The sequence below is a fragment of the Dysidea avara genome, chromosome 5, assembly GCF_963678975.1.
Source record: "Dysidea avara chromosome 5, odDysAvar1.4, whole genome shotgun sequence".
In the NCBI taxonomy this organism is placed as follows: Eukaryota; Metazoa; Porifera; class Demospongiae; order Dictyoceratida; family Dysideidae; genus Dysidea; species Dysidea avara.
In genome coordinates, this window is record NC_089276.1 from 29,360,218 (window position 1) to 29,380,087 (window position 19,870).

Here is a 19,870-nt window from a genome sequence, read left to right on the forward strand (position 1 = left end):
TTCTGTAAGAGATTGTGCTACACCATTTGTGTCACTATAATATCACAACATAAAAAAGATTGTATCATAATCAAAATACGCATAGAAATTTATCATGATAATCAATATAATTGATATGATATTGAAAATCAATATGATTAGACAACAATACCATTGTTCAAAGGCAGCTACTTAGCTTCTACAGTATTAGCTTGATGATTTACACACGTTCATGAACAGTGATGTACACTAACCATTGCAAAACTGATCATCAGCTAGCTCATATCCAGTGTTACAAGTGCATTGATAACTGCCAATAGTGTTTATACATCCTCCATGACATGGTCGACCCATATCACATTCATTAATGTCTAAAAGTTAAGAAATATCACAGTAAAAACATGTGATTGCACAAAATTTAAGGACAAGCTCACAAGCATACCAGCGATTTGATTCAAAAGGAAGTGAATATTTAGAGAAAGTATTATCAAATGCATTACTGTAAAATTAGAAAGTTGCCTCATACAAATTTGCTAAGAGTTTGTGACACATGAGCTGCAGACTTAATATCCTTTAACTTCTGTTCCATCATATGTGAAGATTTCCAAATTGGAAAAGCACAATGCAGCATACACTGTATAGACTAAACTACGTAGTAGTGGTGTACATGAACAGTATGGACTGCTAAACTAGAGGTGGTGCAGCATTAATTCATTTTAATTGTGTTAAATCATTAAATGTTTGTTTTATTAGAAATTGATTTGAGGTATTTCAAAGACCACTCATAAGACTTTCTTGAAGTTTTGGTGGAATTACAATTAGTACTGGTAGACTATTTTGTAGCATTGGAAAGATTTTGCATGAGAGTGCCAACATCAAACTGGAAGATAATTGATGCAAGCAAGTTAACAAGTGGATGATAAACGATGTTGACTGTCGATAATTGATAATGTTCACCACTGCCTTTGGTTGGATGCTATTGAAGAATGCCACTGCCTGGGGAGCAGGTATGTTGTGGACACCTAGAGTATTAAATTTCCTATCACTCGGGTATAAAAAGTTTGTGTATATCTTGAGAATCCCACAGGTTGGAACATGGCTGATAATTGATTGCTTATACTACCTTTTTTGAATGGTTAATAGTTGTGGCTTGTATTATAGCCCCCCCCCCCCCCCCCTGATAGTAGCCACTCCACAGCCTAGAATTATTGTCACAAGAGCTGCCCTTGGATAAGAGCCATGACTTGTATCTGAATACCTATCAGGCATGTTTGAAGCAGAAATCTAGGCAGAAACCGAGCAAAGGAGTTGTTTTAAACCAGGAAATAGTGTTTTTGAGAGTAGTTGAAATAAATGATAGCATTGAAAGATGATTAAACAAGGTCAGTCAATCATGAAACCATATAAATGCCACAGACTATTGCCACCCATGCCGCATAGTAGCTGCAGGGTTCTCCTTGCTGAAAGTTATAGCAGCCACAACTACTAACCAGTAAAATATGGTATTTGAGTCCTGGTGGCATACACCAACAATATTAAATTAATACTATACCATAATTACCTTGACAATTCATTAAATCATTATCCAGTGTATATCCTTGATTACAGGAACACCGATAACTTCCTGGAGTATTCCTACACCCATGTTGACAAGGTGATGAGGTGCATTCATCAATATCTACATGAAGATATGATTAGTAAATAAAAGAAAAATATAATATGTGTACAGTGGCCACTTAATGCTTTGCATTAAGCATGAACAAATGTTGTTGGAGTATCTTACAAAAAGTTATACACCTCTACTCTGTAAATACTTTTGTAGTTAATCTCTTAGGGAAATAGGTAACATTAACAGCATTACATATACGGCATGTGAAACTCAAGTCAAACATTTAATAAACTGCACAACTTTATTAAAATCAAGACACAAGGTAGTGTGTCGTGCGGCCCATGATGCCGGCGTGCCACACCGTGAGTATATTAACAGGAAGAAAGTAAACGCGATTTTCATACCTTTGTAGTTCCATGATTCCTTATCTGATTGACACCAAAGTTGCTACAGAAGTGCCGGCTAGGTAGGGGAGTCCACATTCCAAATTTGAAGAAACTCGCTCCAGCCATTTCCGAGATACGAGCAGCCAAAGTTTAGTTTTTTTCTTCTACTTCTTTTCGCACACCTCGAAAAATCCGCCATAAAACACTAATGTGTGCTCCAATCGTGCTGAAACTTGACACACTTAATGGGCTCATTAAGGCAAATCTTAGTACCAAGTTTGGTAGGAATCCGATGAACATTCACGGAGGTATGACCGATTATTTGCGTAAAATAAGGTCGAAGGTCTGTCACACCCACAGGGTAAACCACTTGAAGGAATGAGCTGAAAATTGCTATGTGGATGGAGTCACTATCGTAGAAGTGCCTTTTTGTGATTTGAAAGGAATCCAGTTAAAGGCCATCGAGATATGACACAAAACCCAACCTGTGTCACAATTACGCGATTGATTTTTATGAATAAAAAAACAACTATTAGTTTTCACGCCTACAGGGCAAACTGCTTATAGCAATGAGCTGAAAATCAATGTGTAGCTGGAATAATTATCATAGAAAGTCCTTGCAGTAATACAGAAGAATCGGATTACAAACCACTGAGTTATGATTCCAAGCCAACTACGTTTAGCATATGCAAGATCGAGATACTCTAATAGAACAGTCACCCTAATAGAGCATTCAGCTACTTTTATGACTTACTCCATTATAGAATTATATTGCATTGCCCCCAAGTTATTCTGTAGGGAGTTCAGCTACAAACAGTTAATCTTATAGACAATTCAGCTACAAGCAAGTCATCCTGTAGAGAGTTCAGCTACAAATATGTTGCTGTAGAGATTCAGAACACCATAAGTCACACTGAAGAGAATTCAGCTATAAACAAGTCACCCTGTAGAGAGTTCAGCTACAACAAGTCACTCTGTAGAGAATTCAGCTACAAACAAGTCACTGTGTAGAGGGTTCAGCTAAACCAGTAGAGAGTTCATCTAGATCAGCTACAAACAAGTTACTATATACAATGTTCAGCTACAAGTAAGTCACTCTGCATGTAGAGAGTTCAGCTACAAACAAGTCACTCTGTAGTACAAATAAGTCACCGCCTAGCTGGAGAGTTCAGGAACCAATCAAAAAAACCACTCTGTAAAGAGTTCAGCTATACAAACATGTTTAAACTCTACAGAGAAAGTTATAGCTCTATGAGAGTTCAGCTAGAAACAAGTCATCCAGTAGAGATATTAGCTACAAGACATCACCTTATAGAGAGTTCAGTTACAAAGAAACCACCATGTAGCGAGTTCAGCTGCAAACAAATCATCCTGTAGAGAGTCCAGCTATGAACAGATCACCCTGTAGAGAGTTCAGCTAGAAAAAGTCATCCTGTAGAGAGATCAGCTAGAAGGATCACCTTGTAGAGAATTCAACTACAAACAAATCATCCTGCAGATAGTTCAGCTACAAACAAGTCACCCTGTAGAGAGATCAGCTAGAAGAAGTTACCTTGTAGAGAGTTCAGCTACAAAGAAACCATCATATAAAGAGTTCAGCTGCAAACAAATCACCCTGTAGAGAGTTCAGCTATGAACAGATCACACTTTAGAGCGACCAGCTAGAAGAAATTGCTTTGTAGAAAGTTCAGCTACAAATAAACCACCATGTAGAGAGTTCAGCTGCAAACAAATCATCTGTAGAGAGTTCAGCCAGAAACAAGTTCACCCTGTAGAGAGATCAGCTAGAAACAAGTCACCCTGTAGAGAGATCAGCTACAAAGAAACCATCCTGTAGAGAGTTCAATTACAAACAGATAACCCTATAGAGAGTTCAGCTAGAAACAAGTCATCGTGTAGAGAGATCAGCTAGAAACAAGTCACTCTGTAGAGAGATCAGCTACAAAGAAACCATCGTGTAGAGAGTTCAGCTACAATCAAGTTACACTATAGAGAGATCAGCTAGAAACAAATCATCTTGTAGAGAGTTCAATTGCAAACAGATCACCCTGTAGAGAGTTCAGCCACCCTGTAGAGAGTTCAGCTAGAACAAGTTACCTTGTACAGAGTTCAACTACAAAGAAACCACCATGTAGAGAGTTCAGCTGCAAACAAAATCACCCTGTAGAGAGTTCAGCTAGAAACAAATCATCCTGTAGAGAGTTTAGCTAGAAACAAATCATCCTGGAAAGAGTTCAGCTACAAAAAGCAATGAGAGTTTCAGCTACAGTTCAGTTATGTAAGAAGTCACCTTATTAACTACAGTATGTGATAATCACATTCAATGTTAAATATACAAATATTTCATCAGACAAGAGCTATACACACAATTACTTCCTTTGTTCCACAATTCCTGCAGTAAAGAAAAAAAACAAGTTAAAAGGAAGCATCAAAGCCATATGGCCAGCTTTGTGGCTTGCAATACAAAAAGAAGTGATATCTAAACCAAAACAGCCAAGCTGTAAAAAAAGAGCGCAGCCCCCAAAAAGGCCAGGGTGAAAAAAGATGTGAAATCCAAGATGGCAGCCAAGAAATGGCTGTGATGGTAGGTTAACGGCAAAAATTTTAATTACGACAATTCAGGTGAATTTGGTGCCAAATCCTAGGGGAGGAGGCAACGCAAACTCACCTGAATTGTCATAATTAAAATTTTTGCCATTAACCTACCATCACAGCCATTTCTTGGCCACCACCTTGGATTTCACATTTTTTTCCACTTTGGCCTTTTTGGAGCCGTACTCTTTTTTTACAGCTTGGCTGTTTTGGTTTAGATACATATATCATTAGCACTTTTATCATTATATCAGTATGGAATGCCATTAACAGTTTGTTCTCTCTAAATTATAGTTTGATGTTATGGACAGCAATACAGGCACCTGCTGTAGCACAAACGTTACAGCAGCCTTTTGCAGTCTACATACACATGTAAAGTTTTAGTCTGTACAAATTCATACGATGATTCTAAAATGTGTACTGCCATATACATACTGTATATTCATTACAAAAATGCAAGATTTGTACATACAGTACATATATAACTATGTTCCATTAACAATGTCAAACTTACCAACACAGTTCATCCTGTTGCTCAGTAGCATGTAACCATGTAAACAAGAGCATTCATAACTGTCAGCATTTTCATTACAAACTTGTTCACATGGAGATGATTCACATGGACTACCAACAGCTGTAAATAATAGTTGCATACAGCACTTCAGTATATAGTTCATAATAAACTTATAAGATCAAATTATAACTAAGTTTTGTGCTGTGGAAAGAAAATAGGCGGTGAGTTGTTCTTCTGCTAGTCAGATTATCTATGTAGTATGAAGAGCCAAATAATGAAACAAGGTAAAGAGCAATCAGCCCAATAATACTACAATATAAGAAATCTCAAAGAAGCATTCTACTGGTGCAATCCTTATATTGGAGGCTCCATTTTGTGTTTATGACTAGTTTGGCTGAGATGAGTACTCAAAAAAGGTTAGCAAGAAATTTGTTTGACTGGCTGCATCCAACACAACAAACACATGTTGAGTACAGTTCCAACTTGCTAGTACTTCAGTCATGTGGTATGTTGATCGTGCTTGTCCTGAAACAGATATTCCCACAAAAGTTTTGTTTCTTGAATAACCAGGTCCACTGCACACTATTGTGGATTTTAGGCTTGTAGTAATTATGCTCAAAATTAGTTGAAATGCTTTATTTTCCAAAATGCACTCATTATTAATATATATTTTGCTTTTGCAATCAAACTGTTAGGAAAGGTTAAAAAACATTTCTAAATTTAGTTGTATAATTTTGGCAAGATGCTTAGTGACTAATCTAAACCATTGTGCTGATCACTCTAATGGATGGAGTAAGTGACTGTTCTATTAGAGTTTCAAAATACTGAAATAAATCTCAAAATCATTTGGGCATACTTTTTGGGTATCTTATGTACAGTACAATCTCTGCATGCAATCCTGTGAAATGTCAATAGGACAGTTTTCATTATATTCGCCATTTTTGATATGTGATAGTGGATAGGCTAAGACAAAGGCTGCAGCACATGTTGCTGTCAGACCTTCAGTGCTGGTCACTGTAATGCTCTAATAACAATAACAACCTAAGATGACAACCTGAGGTATTACAGCAACTTGTTATGATGTGTGAACATAAAAATATATATGTGATGTTGATAAAACTTGAAGAAAATACGATTGCTCAGTAATGGAGTAGTTTTATAGATTGTAGTACAGCTATAAACTTGATGAAGCTGTTATTTCTGTGGTTTTGGCATAGTATAATTATTTGGTGGGGTATTCATACAAACAAAGACAGCCTAGTCAGGGTTATTAGTCCATAGCAATTACCTAGATGTACACATAAGTGGTTTAGAATACAATGATGCTTTATTCATTGTGTCCTGGAAAAATTTAGTAGTAAAAATGTTTTATGGGTACAAATATATATATATGCATGCACATAGGTATAGAGTCCAGTGTACTTTAATGGTAGCTAACAAAAGTTTAAAAGTAAATTTGCAGTGCTATTAGGGTCAAGATTCTTACAAAACAATGAAGAAACAGACATACCGTGTTGTGTTCAGTATATCAAAGTCTTGCTTCTAGAGAAAGTTTTGCATTTTTATGGTTTCAAAGCAAAACATGGATGTTTTGCTGCTAAATTGAAATGAATTTAACGTACATGTTCTACAATTTTAAGCTTTACCACAAAGGTTTTACCGTGAATCATCTTGGTATGACTTAGCCATGAACTTTCTCCCAGTGAAGCATTCCCAGTTTACAATACAATATTTAATTATTGCATGTTACAGAATGTTTCAATTTAGATTCTATTTGTATACGCATAATTGCATAGAGCTATTTACTGGTGTACATAGTTTCAAACATACCAGTACAGGTACGTCGATTGTTATCTAGCTCATATTCACTTCTACATGAACATTCAAAACTTCCAACATTGTTAGTACAAATGTGTTCACAAGGAGAAAATCCACACTCATCAACGTCTGTAAACATATTAATTTCATACAGTTTGTAATTATTACTTATTATGCTCTCTGTGTTGGCATAATTTAGAGCATCATAGAAAATGAAGTATCATAGAGATATATAGAAGTGCTATTCTAAAAATTCTTGTAAAAGTGCATGACAGAGAAAACATCAACATGCCCTAATAAAATAATAATCAAGCAGTCAGGCTATTTGACATGACTTTTATTAGAGCATGAAAGCATTATACTTACTTTAAACTAATCGTTCACAAATTAAAATAATACATTTTTAAAAGAGGAGTGATCGATTAACAACAGATAGAGGCAGCATAATTTCAAGCATAATAGACTGGGAACACAAAAAGGAAAATATATATACTGGTGTCTATTCATTACCTCTTGAATGACATGTTACTGATTGCATTTAGCAAAAACATAATAAAATGTAGCCTCTATAATGAAATAATCAAGAATACAGTATGTTCATGTATAACCAAATTTGTACATTAGAACACATTGTAGTGTGTCAGACATCCAAGGAAGCTGCAAGGCACAGCACAATAGTGTGTTATCAACAAGATTGTCCATGAAACACTTACCATTGCAAGATAACTGATTATCAGCTAGGAAGTATCCAAGTCTGCATGAACACACAAAACTTCCAGGAGTGTTTCGACAATCTTGTTCACAATGTGGTGGCATTGCTTCACACTCATTGATATCTGTAGAATATAAATGCATACAAACACTAGTAAATTACAGTACTTTGATATGCATATGCATAGCAAGAATGATAGACAATAAAAAGACCGAGGAAGGAACCTAAGGATTAAACCAAGTCTATTACACTGTGTTCTTGCTTGTATTGCAAAATATATGTAGTGAGGTTAAAACCCTTAAAAAATTGTTAATATTTTCTCCTGAAAATTGCACATAAAAACTGGCACATTGGGCTGTATATGTTCAGTAGACAGCTTAGGCAATAGAATCATTGGTTTCATAGTATTCACCTTGAATTTGGTGTGTGATCATATACAGTAGAAAGGCATACGCTTAAGCTCAAACACAAGTTCTTTCCACAGAAAATCACAAGTTTTAAGCTTTCTCACAGATCCTTAGTGGGATAACATTCAAAGAATAGAATAATATGTATGGAAAATGAGTTTTATAGTTCATCACATATTACTAGTATTTAAAAATTGTTAATTTAAAAATGAAGTACGGGTCTATACAATAAAAAGTAGTGAAACAAGAGATGAATGATGGTATTACAGCATAGCTCTGTGGGAAAGTCCCTACTATGGCATTGAGCAAAATTATAGTTAATGTGCCAAAATAGGGACTTTTCCACCGAGCTATACTGTAATACCATCATTCATCTCTTGTTTCACTACTTTGTATTGCATAGATCCCTGCTTCATTTTTAAATTAACAATTTTTAAATACTGCTTTGTTTAGTTTTTTGTTGTAGCACAGCTAGCTAGTTACAGCTTATTAAAGTACGCACTGTACCAAAATTGGAAGCACATAGGCCTGTAGTAGCATGCATAGCTTACCTTTGATTGTAGTAGCAGTGGCGCTCAGATCTATGACCTGTCGCAGTACAATGGTCCGTGTTCTATTCACCCGGGCCAGAAGTTGTTTAAACAAACAGGCCCTTTCAGTTGTCTGGAGCTTAATCTCGACTAATAGGATGAAGTACTACAATTTCCACTCAAGTACTATTCATTCACATGAATCACTCGCTGATCTCACCATCCGGCACTGAGTGGCTGAGTCAGTGTGTTCAGAGGAACAAGCCGTCGAGTATCAGTCCGTCTCAAATCTCTTCGTCAATTGCAATCCAGGCGTTGGCAAAAGTTGAAGTGACAACTCAGCAGCCTTAATGTTTCATGTGCAACACTTGAAATTATAAGCGCCCCGCACTTTCAGCAGCATAAGCATTTTCTGAAATAATTTTGTGGTGTTTACAGAAAAGTGTTGATACGGAAAATCAATGCCTCGGTTTGGTTTCGATGCTTGAAGAAGAAGACAACCAACCTGATTGAGGATAAAAGGAAAGACAAGGTGCACACTCATCGGAACCTCAAAAGGCACATCCCACCAGTGAGTTTGTTGTTGTGGCGTGAAATGGTGACTGTGTACTACTTCCTTTGGGCTCTAGGCTTGTGACTGTGGTCAGGCAGTGAGTGAGGCAGTGAGTAAGGCAGTGAGTGAGGCAGTGAGTGAGGCAGTGAGTGAGGCAGTGAGTGAGGCAGTGAGTGAGGCAGTGAGTGAGGCAGTGAGTGAGGCAGTGAGTGAGGCAGTGAGTGAGGCAGTGAGACTAAAATTAGAAGTTTTGGCGATTTTTAAAAATTTCTATCTGGCCACTTGTAAGTGTTTTGTTGTATTTAATGCTGTTTTATGTATTATATGGACTAGTACTATTCTGTAAAGGTGATTTTCGCCACGTAAATGTCTGCAGGATGATTTTTAAAGGTGGAATTTTGGGAAATGTGCGAAACATTCACCACTACCCCTATTTAAATGGTATGACCGTAATGTTTGATAAATGCGTTCCAGCTTATGGATAGAGTGGTTTTCGTTCATTGTGTGATGGAACTTAACCAGCTATATTAGGTGATGCTATGCAATTGACAATACAAAGTGGCATAATCATGCATACGTCATTTGTTTTAGTTTTGTGCCATGGCTACCAATGAGTAGAAGAGTTGGTGTGTATATTTGTCGTTACTTCCTTGATTTCTAGCAACCGGGGGACTGTTTAGCCTCCCCTCCTTGTGATTTGATCATACATTGCTTAATTATAATACAGTAGCCACGTTCATATGTCTGGACAACAAATTTTGACTGGTGTCAATCTTATTGTAAATTTAAAAACAGAGCATACGTAAGCACATCCACATTATTATCATGTACCTGAACATGACTGTCCATCACTATTCAGTGTATATCCAGCACCACAAGTACACTGATAGCTGCCAATTGTGTTATTACATCCTTGCTCACATGGATGTGATGCTTGGCACTCATTATTATCTGTGTATGAGATAACAGTTGAATTCTTAGATCATGTGAACTTATTACATAGTAATGTTCATATCATGTATTATATTTCACAGTTATAAATGCAGCCTACCCATATTGTGCTCTTAAATAGTATAATGAATTCCACCCAATAAAGACTTCAACTATTATACATAACTACACTATATAGAATTGTGTATATAGATCAGTAACCGTTTTCAGCAATATTAACTGTAAGCAGCAAAGCAAAATGTACATTATCAAGTGCATAGTACCCTTATAAGTATCGTCACAACGTGATCAATCACTGTAGAGATTAAGATAGTTTGCTTTAACGTATTAAAAACACTTACCAGATATCATCCACTCAATACCTTTACAGTACTTGGACAGCATCGGAAAAGTAATGTCAAGCCCCCAAAGATGTCTTCAACATTTGCAATGGGTTCAATTTGTTGATTAGGCCAGTTGCCTCATGGGAAAAATTCTCAAGAGTATATATACATAGTTGCAGTAGGTCAGCATACAAATAAAATGTACAGCATGAAGGGAGTACAGCTATAACTACTATAAGTAAAGGGCTTACTTAGTCTTAACAAATGAAAAGCTTTTTTGCAGTCATAGTGTGTTTTTGAGAAGATACATATTTGCAGGTGATAATGCATTAGATATAATGTCAGTTTTGCTTTTGAGAGAACTATTTAATTGAATTGATGTGGCCGTAGCAGAATATTTTCATCTGAATGATATGATTTCCTCAGAGGCTAAGACAAGCATACATCAACAAGAATAGCCACTGAAGAAAAAGAATCACAAAGACCACAGACTGGTTTTGGGACTTGCAATTACAAAAAGAAGTTATATGCAATGCAAAACAGACAGTGTACTGTCTCCAATATAGCCATGGCTAATAAGTTGTGAAATCAAAGATGGTGGCAGAATCCACTGTACATGTATTGTGCACTGGAGAAATAAAATGTATGCTGTTATTGCTTTGGGTGCAGATCACAACAGCATTTAAAAAAGTCCTGATACTTATTATCATCCTTAATGTACCAGTTTGAAAAGTCAATAATAATACACACATACACACACACATACATACACAAAACAGAATATACCTTCACAATTATTTCCATTCCGTGTATATCCAGCGCGACAGCCACACTGATAACTTCCAATTGTGTTAGTACAAATCTGTTCACATGGGTTGCTGTTACACTCATTGATGTCTAAAGTAGTGTTGGTGTTGATGCACATATGCAGCTACTGCAGGTGTATAACACCACACTTACCAATACACCTGGTACCACTTAAAGCAAACCCAGGGTGACAGGTACACTGGTAACTTCCAACAGTATTAATACAATTGTGGTCGCATGGACTTGATATACAGTCATCGACATCTGTGTGTGAAAACAGTTGATATCCAAATAACTGTATGTAGCAGTTGTTCAATAGTGTACAACAACATATTTTCAGACAACATAATTGCACTAAACATTCATACATTCATACACACCAGAACAACTTAGTCCATTATTATCCAGTCGGAATCCATCATCACATGAACACACAAAACTCCCTTGAGTGTTACTACATCTTTGTCCACATGGCTGTGTTGTGCATTCATTAATATCTGCAGTTACAAATGGTGTACAATCACATTAACATCAGTATGCATACAATAATGATGAACTACATTGTTCTTAGCCCAGGGAGGATATATGTAACAGAAATGTATAGCTACTTATTCATTGCAAATATAACAATTTTTCCAATTTTTGTCTGAAAGTTATGCTGAGGCCTGGGGTACATACATACACTGTAGCATAATGGATCGTAAGTCGCGCACCGCTGTAAGTCATGCAGTTCCCACTTTTGTATGTGCCATCAAAATACCTAAATTTATGGATCCTAGTTACTGTCTTCTGACCTTGTTTGATGGGGCAGTAAGTTGCAGAAGACTTATGATCTTGTAGTGAGAAATGGCACAGAAAAGTATTGGTTAGGCCAGGAATACTGACTAACTTAAAGTGGTCTACTATGTCACAAAAAAGTGTTACTAGGAACTATGGGTTAACATTATAATCAGTATCTGCTATGGTCAATCACTGAACATTCAACTAGGCAACACTACTAATTGAACTACTCTTCTAAGCACCAGAAATTGCTCCGTATTTTAGATGTCAAACTCAACTTTCGGTAACTTTCGACATATAAAAATGTTTTATAACATGTAGAACAGTTATTATTGCCCTTGGGCAGTACCGCTGGGTAGCCCTCAAGGCATTAGTAACTTGTACCAAGTGTGGATGATGTCACTAATTGTATGATGACATTATGAGCAGTGATACGAAGGTTATGCTACTTACATTCCCTTGCACTAGGTATGTAAATTTGATATCACTATAAAAGTGTACAAATTCTCAGTGCAGGTCTGCGGGTATATATGTACACATGCATATCTCTATGGATTGTGAAATTTAGGACTGAATCATAAGGGTTAACTGATTAGGTGCTAATTTTAGGGGCAGATTTAAGGGGTTTATTAATCTCAGGGGGAGATTTAGAGAGTGTTACCTACATGAAGAGATTTATCAGTGCTATTTTCAGGGGCAGATTCTACAACCTCAGGGGAAGGTTATATGACCCTCAGGGATGTAGTTAACCTCAGGGGCATATTTAGGGGTTGCTAACCTCTGGGATAGATTTAGGGGTGTTACAGCATATATACCTTTCAGCTTTATAAAACTTAATCTAACTAGGTATCTATACTAGTGAAAGTCATAGGTGCTATTATATTTAATTAAGTAACAGGTAATGGAAATATGCATAAAGCTAGCAAAGGGAAGGGCTAAGATTGTGTGCATAAATACAATGTGAGACGGTCAAATTATAGCAAAGTGTTTATCGAATACTGCAATCAACCACTCTCATTGTTATCAAATAAAATTTTGTGTAACCATTCAAAAAAGAACTTCCTGTGGCTAAGCAACTTCATTTTCAGAAATAACTCAAAATGTTTTTCATTTATTACATATCTTTATCTAACTTGGCTGCAGTGCCTCGTGGCCCCCAGAAATTCTATGTTCAAGCAAACTCCAATAGTAATGCATTTCTCACAAAAATCGGTCAAAATAATTGACTACCATATTATACTACGTACTTGTGCTACTGCAAAGAACAGTGGCAACTAGTAAAATAACTAGATCCACTTGTGTATAACCTAAGCATACAATGACTTTTGAAATGGATGGGAAGTCTCAGGGACCTTCATTACAAACAGTGGCATAGTACAGCAAACAGAATATTCCAACACAGTTGACAGGCTTTAAATCTTTGTAGCTACATGGACAGAAGTTTTTGAAAATTTCGGCAACTATTAATACAAATATATAATGCTATAGTTTTTATTGTACAACTATGATGATTTTAATAACATGTAGAGTAGCTACATCCTGTACAAATACTGTATAGTCAGATATACATGAACAGTGAGATATATAGATAACATTGCACAATGAGCATACATACCAACACAACTTCGTTGGTCATTATTCAGTTCATATCCAACATTGCAGGAGCATTCAAAACTACCAGGACTGTTAATACATCTATGTTCACATGGAGAAGGTGATGCTGTGCACTCATCAATATCTGTATAGATGTGGCAAGGATTGTTATTACTATATATGTATTACTACATGTATTAGAGAAAACTAAAAGACAAATAAACAATTTCTATGCATTGTTATCACCGTGTGATAATGTTTGAAATTTACAGTATGCATAAATCACTTGCAACAGATTACAGGTATAAGCACACAATATGCTATGCAATGTAGGTACAACTGTGCCAAATGCTTCACATGATATTACACTAACCATTGCAAAACTGATGATTATCCAGTTCATATCCAGTGTAACAAGTACACTGATAACTGCCAATAGTGTTGGTACATCGCTGATGACATGGTCTACGCACTTCACACTCATTAATGTCTGAAATTTGAGAAATTCATAATGTACTAGTGTACTAAAACTGTTGAACCATATTTAACATTTTATTCTATGCAGCTATACAGATAACTCAGAACAATAGTCATATTAAGTGTAAAAATATTGAACTCAGAGGTACATGTATTATTTCAGAAACTTTGAAAAATATTGCTCTCAGCATAGAATGTATCCTTTAGTGCTCTTCTGGTGAGTTTTTCGTGATCAGAGCAGAAAAAGGCATTTGGTTAAGCTATAACGTAGGTTCTTTCCATGGAAAACCTATGGGAGAAGAGTATCATTGCTTGCCACATGGAGAAGTGGTCCAGCTCATGGGTTGAATGGTTTTTACTCATTGCAAGATACAACTTAAAAGTCTATATGATAGTTTATTGGCGACAATGCACTTCATAATACAAAGTGACATAATTCTGCAAACGTCACTTGTTTACCGTATAGTAAAAAACTTTGGTAGTAAAAAGTGTGACGAAACCGCTCTGTTGAAAAATTGGCCGAAAAAGCTTTGGCGATTGAAATAATATTTGCCAAAGTTTTTACCCCCAAAGTTTTTACTCTACGGTACTATAGTAAGTGTATAGGTAGCTAGCGTTGTTTTTGTAGCAGTACTTATGTAGCTACTGATGTAATGACGTGCTAACAAAGGCGTGCTTCACTATCTCCCGCGATGCCAAGAGTAACCATATTTACTTTTTCAGTAGCAGAGGTTATCACGTATATCAAAGTATCAGTTTGGTCAAATCCATCTAGGGATGCAGTGATTATGCCGGCATAATTTCAGGCATAATAGGTGTGTGTGGGACTCAGGAATTATGCTAGCATTTTGAGGTAATTATAAAGCTTTACCAGTAGGAAAATCTGTAGATTGCACAATTCCGTTAAAAAAGATCGAGATCAAGACACACGGTAGTGTGTCGTGCGGCCCAAGAAGCCGGCGCGTAACACCCGTGAGTATATTGACAGGAAGAAAGAAAATGCGATTTTCGCACCTCCGTAGCTCTGTGCTTCCTTGATGAAACAAGACGATTTTTGCTGTGGACATGCCCTCCAACTGCAGCACTCCACATTCCAAATTTGAGCGAAATCGCTTCGCGCGTTCCCGAGATATGCGAATTCAAAAATTGGCTCAGTTTCTTTCTTTTTTTTTTTTTTCTTCTTATTTTTCTTTTTCTTGTCGCACACTTACAAAAACTGCTATAAAACTCGAACGCCATATCCGATTGCCTTGAAATTTGGCACACAGAAGGGGGATATAAAGGCGCATCTCGGTATCAACTTTGGCTGGAATACGATAAACAGGCAAAGAGTTATGAGCAATTATGCACGAAAAATAACACCAATATGTTGTCACGCCTACAGGGTAAACCGTGTATGGGAAGAAGCTGAAAATCGGTGGGTGAATAGGTTAACTATTGAACCTCAAACCTTTTGTGGTTTGAAAGAAATCGAGATAAAAACCAGGAAGATACAACAAAAAAACCAACAGTGTGTAACAATTATGCAATCGAGATCAGCTAATAAAAAAACGACTGCTTGCCACGCCTACCAGATAAACCGCTTGGGATAATGCTTTGAAAATCGTTGTACAGATGGAGTAATCATCTTAGAAAGGCTCCTCAATGGTGCAGAAGAATCAGACTTAAAGCCACGGAGTTATAACACGAAATCCAACTTGGTGCGGCAAGTGCGAGATCGAGATACTCTAATAGAGCAGTCATCCTAATAGAGCAGTCACCCTGAAGAGAATTCAAGAGATCAGCTAGAAATAAGAAACCTGTATAGAGATCAGCTACACACAAGTCACCCTGTAGAGAGATCAGCTAGAAGAAGTTACCTTGCAGGGAGTTCATGCAACTATGGAAAGAGATAGTTCAGCTAGAAAAAATCACCTTGTAGAGTTCAGCTACAAAGAAACCACCATGTAGAGAGTTCAGCTACAAACAAATCGCCCTGTGGAGAGATCAATAGAAGAAGTTACCTTGCAGAGAGTTCAGCTTCAAAGAAACCATCATGTAGGGAGTTCAGCTACAAACAAATCTCCCTGTAGAGAGATTAGCTAGAAGAAGTTACCTTGTAGAGAGTTCAGCTACAAAGAAACCATCATTTAGAGAGTTCAGCTACAAACAAATCTCCCTGTAGAAAGATCAGCTAGAAGAAGTTACCTTGTAGAGAGTTCAGCTTCAAACAAATCACCATGTAGAAAGATCAGCTAGAAGAGGTTACCTTGTAGAGAGTTCAGTTACAAAAAAACCACCATGTAGAGACATCAGCTAGAAGAAGTTACCTTGTAGAGAGTTCAGCTACAAAGAAACCATTCTTTAAAGAGCTCAGCTGCAAACAAATCACCTGTAAAGAATTCAGCTACAAATAAATCACCCTGTAGAAAGATAAGCTAGAAAAAGTTACCTTGTAGAGAGTTCAGTTACAAAGAAACCACCATGTAGAGAATTCAGCTGCAAAGAAATCACCCTGTATAAAATTCTGCCACGAACAAATTTCCCTGTAGAAAGATCAGTTAGAAGAAGTTACTTTGTAGAGAGTTCAGCTACAAAGAAACCATTCTGTAAAGAGCTCAGCTGCAAACAAATCACCTGTACAGAATTCAGCTACAAACAAATCACCCTGTAGAGAGATCAGCTAGAAGAAATTACTTTGTAGAGAGTTCAGCTACAAAGAAATCACCCTGTAGAAAATACAGCCACAAACAAATTGCCCTGTAGAAAGATCAGTTAGAAGAAGTTACCTTTTAGAGAGTTCAGCTACAAAGAAACCACCCTATAGAGAGATCAGCTAGAAGAAGTTACCCTGTAGATCGTTCAGCTACAAACAAATCACCCTGTAGAGAGATCAGCTAGAAGAAGTTACCTTGTAGAGAGTTCAGCTACAAAGAAACCACCATGTAGAGAGTTCAGCTCCAAAGAAATCACCCTGTAGAGAGATCAGCTAGAAGAAGTTACCTTGTAGATCGTTCAGCTACAAACAAATCACCCAGTAGAGAGATCAGCTAAAAGAAGTTACCTTGTAGAGAGTTCAGCTACAAAGAAACCACCATGTAGAGAGATCAGCTAGAAGAAGTTACCTTGTAGATCGTTCAGCTACAAACAAATCACCCAGTAGAGAGATCAGCTAGAAGAAGTTACCTTGTAGAGAGTTCAGCTCCAAAGAAACCACCATGTAGAGAGTTCAGCTACAAAGAAATCACCCTGTATAAATTTCTGCCACAAACAAATTGCCCTGTAGAAAGATCAGTTAGAAGAAGTTACCTTGTAGAGAGTTCAGCTACAAAAAAACCATTTTGTAAAGAGCTCAGCTGCAAACAAATCACCTGTACAGAAATCAGCTACGAACAAATCACCCTGTAGAGAGATCAGCTAGAAGAAGTTACCTTGTAGATAGTTCAACTACAAACAAATCTCTCTGTAGAGAGATCAGCTAGAAGAAATTACCTTGTAGAGAGTTCAGCTACAAAGAAACCATCATGTAGAGAGTTCAGCTGCAAAGAAATCACCCTGTAGAAAATTCTGCCACAAACAAATTGCCCTGTAGAAAGATCAGTTAGAAGAAGTTACCTTTTAGAGAGTTCAGCTACAAAGAAACCATTCTGTAAAGAGCTCAGCTGCAAACAAATCACCTGTACAGAATTCAGCTACAAACAAATCACCCTGTAGAGAGATCAGCTAGAAGAAGTTAACTTGTAGAGAGTTCAGCTACAAACAAATCTCCCTGTAGAGAGATCAGCTAGAAGAAGTTACCTTGTAGAGAGTGAAGCTACAAACAAATCACCCTATTGAAAGATCAGCTAGAAGAAGTCACCTTGTAGAAAGTTCAATTACAAAGAAACCACCATGTAGAGAGTTCAGCTACAAACTAGCCACCTTGTAGAGACATCAGCTAGAAAAGTTACCTTGTAGAGAGTTCAGCTACAAAGAAACCATTCTGTAAAGAGCTCAGCTGCAAACAAATCACCTGTACAGAATTCAGCAACAAACAAATCACCCTGTAGAGAGATCAGCTAGAAGAAATTACCTTGTAGATAGTTCAGCTACAAACAAATTACCCTGTAGAAAGATCAGTTAGAAGAAGTTACCTTATAGAGAGTTCAGCTACAAAGAAACCATTCTGTAAAGAGCTCAGCTGCAAACAAATCACCTGTACAGAATTCAGCTACAAACAAATCACCCTGTAGAGAGATCAGCTAGAAGAAATTACTTAGTAGAGAGTTCAGCTACAAAAAAACCACCATGTAGAGAGTTCAGCTACAAAGAAATCACCCTGTATAAAATTCTGCCACAAACAAGTTGCCCTGTAGAAAGATCAGTTAGAAGAAGTTACCTTTTAGAGAGTTCAGCTACAAAGAAACCATTCTGTAAAGAGCTCAGCTGCAAACAAATCACCTGTACAGAATTCAGCTACAAACAAATCACCCTGTAGAGAGATCAGCTAGAAGAAATTACCTTGTAGATAGTTCAGCTACAAACAAATCACCCTGTAGAAAGATCAGTTAGAAGAAGTTACTTTGTAGAGAGTTCAGCTACAAAGAAACCATTTTGTAAAGAGCTCAGCTGCAAACAAATCACCTGTACAGAATTCAGCTATGAACAAATCACCCTGTAGAGAGATCAGCTAGAAGAAGTTACCTTGTAGATAGTTCAGCTACAAACAAATCTCCCTGTAGAGAGATCAGCTAGAAGTAATTACCTTGTAGAGAGTTCAGTTACAAAGAAACCATTCTGTAAAGAGCTCAGCTGCAAACAAATCACCTGTACGAAATTCAGCTACAAACAAATCACCCTGTAGAGAGATCAGCTAGAAGATATTACCTTGTAGATAGTTCAGCTACAAACAAATCACCCTGTAGAAAGATCAGTTAGAAGAAGTTACTTTGTAGAGAGTTCAGCTACAAAGAAACCATTTTGTAAAGAGCTCAGCTGCAAACAAATCACCTGTACAGAATTCAGCTATGAACAAATCACCCTGTAGAGAGATCAGCTAGAAGAAGTTACCTTGTAGATAGTTCAGCTACAAACAAATCTCCCTGTAGAGAGATCAGCTAGAAGTAATTACCTTGTAGAGAGTTCAGTTACAAAGAAACCATTCTGTAAAGAGCTCAGCTGCAAACAAATCACCTGTACGAAATTCAGCTACAAACAAATCACCCTGTAGAGAGATCAGCTAGAAGATATTACCTTGTAGATAGTTCAGCTACAAACAAATCACCCTGTAGAAAGATCAGTTAGAAGAAGTTACTTTGTAGAGAGTTCAGCTACAAAGAAACCATTTTGTAAAGAGCTCAGCTGCAAACAAATCACCTGTACAGAATTCAGCTATGAACAAATCACCCTGTAGAGAGATCAGCTAGAAGAAGTTACCTTGTAGATAGTTCAGCTACAAACAAATCTCCCTGTAGAGAGATCAGCTAGAAGTAATTACCTTGTAGAGAGTTCAGTTACAAAGAAACCATTCTGTAAAGAGCTCAGCTGCAAACAAATCACCTGTACAAAATTCAGCTACAAACAAATCACCCTGTAGAGAGATCAGCTAGAAGATATTACCTTGTAGATAGTTCAGCTACAAACAAATCACCCTGTAGAAAGATCAGTTAGAAGAAGTTACCTTTTAGAGAGTTCAGCTACAAAGAAACCATTCTGTAAAGAGCTCAGCTGCAAACAAATCACCTGTACAGAATTCAGCAACAAACAAATCACCCTGTAGAGAGATCAGCTAGAAGAAATTACCTTGTAGATAGTTCAGCTACAAACAAATCACCCTGTAGAAAGATCAGTCAAAAGAAGTTACTTTGTAGAGAGTTCAGCT

The 19,870-nt window shown here is 37.0% G+C and overlaps 1 protein-coding gene across 2 annotated transcripts in view; it reads right to left on the reverse strand.

Annotated features, from left to right (window-relative positions):
* LOC136255849 (fibrillin-1-like) overlaps positions 1-19,870 on the reverse strand; it is a 146,449-nt gene that overhangs the window by 90,719 nt on the left and 35,860 nt on the right. For both annotated transcript variants that reach the window (XM_066048736.1, XM_066048735.1), the window contains exons 16-26: positions 13,928-14,044; positions 13,577-13,699; positions 11,562-11,678; positions 11,335-11,445; positions 11,161-11,271; positions 9,932-10,051; positions 7,612-7,734; positions 6,911-7,027; positions 5,081-5,200; positions 1,541-1,657; positions 234-350 (exon numbers count right to left, since the gene is read on the reverse strand). In XM_066048736.1, coding sequence (XP_065904808.1) covers positions 234-350; positions 1,541-1,657; positions 5,081-5,200; positions 6,911-7,027; positions 7,612-7,734; positions 9,932-10,051; positions 11,161-11,271; positions 11,335-11,445; positions 11,562-11,678; positions 13,577-13,699; positions 13,928-14,044 — 1,293 coding nt within the window. The remainder of the gene's footprint in view (positions 1-233; positions 351-1,540; positions 1,658-5,080; positions 5,201-6,910; positions 7,028-7,611; positions 7,735-9,931; positions 10,052-11,160; positions 11,272-11,334; positions 11,446-11,561; positions 11,679-13,576; positions 13,700-13,927; positions 14,045-19,870) is intronic.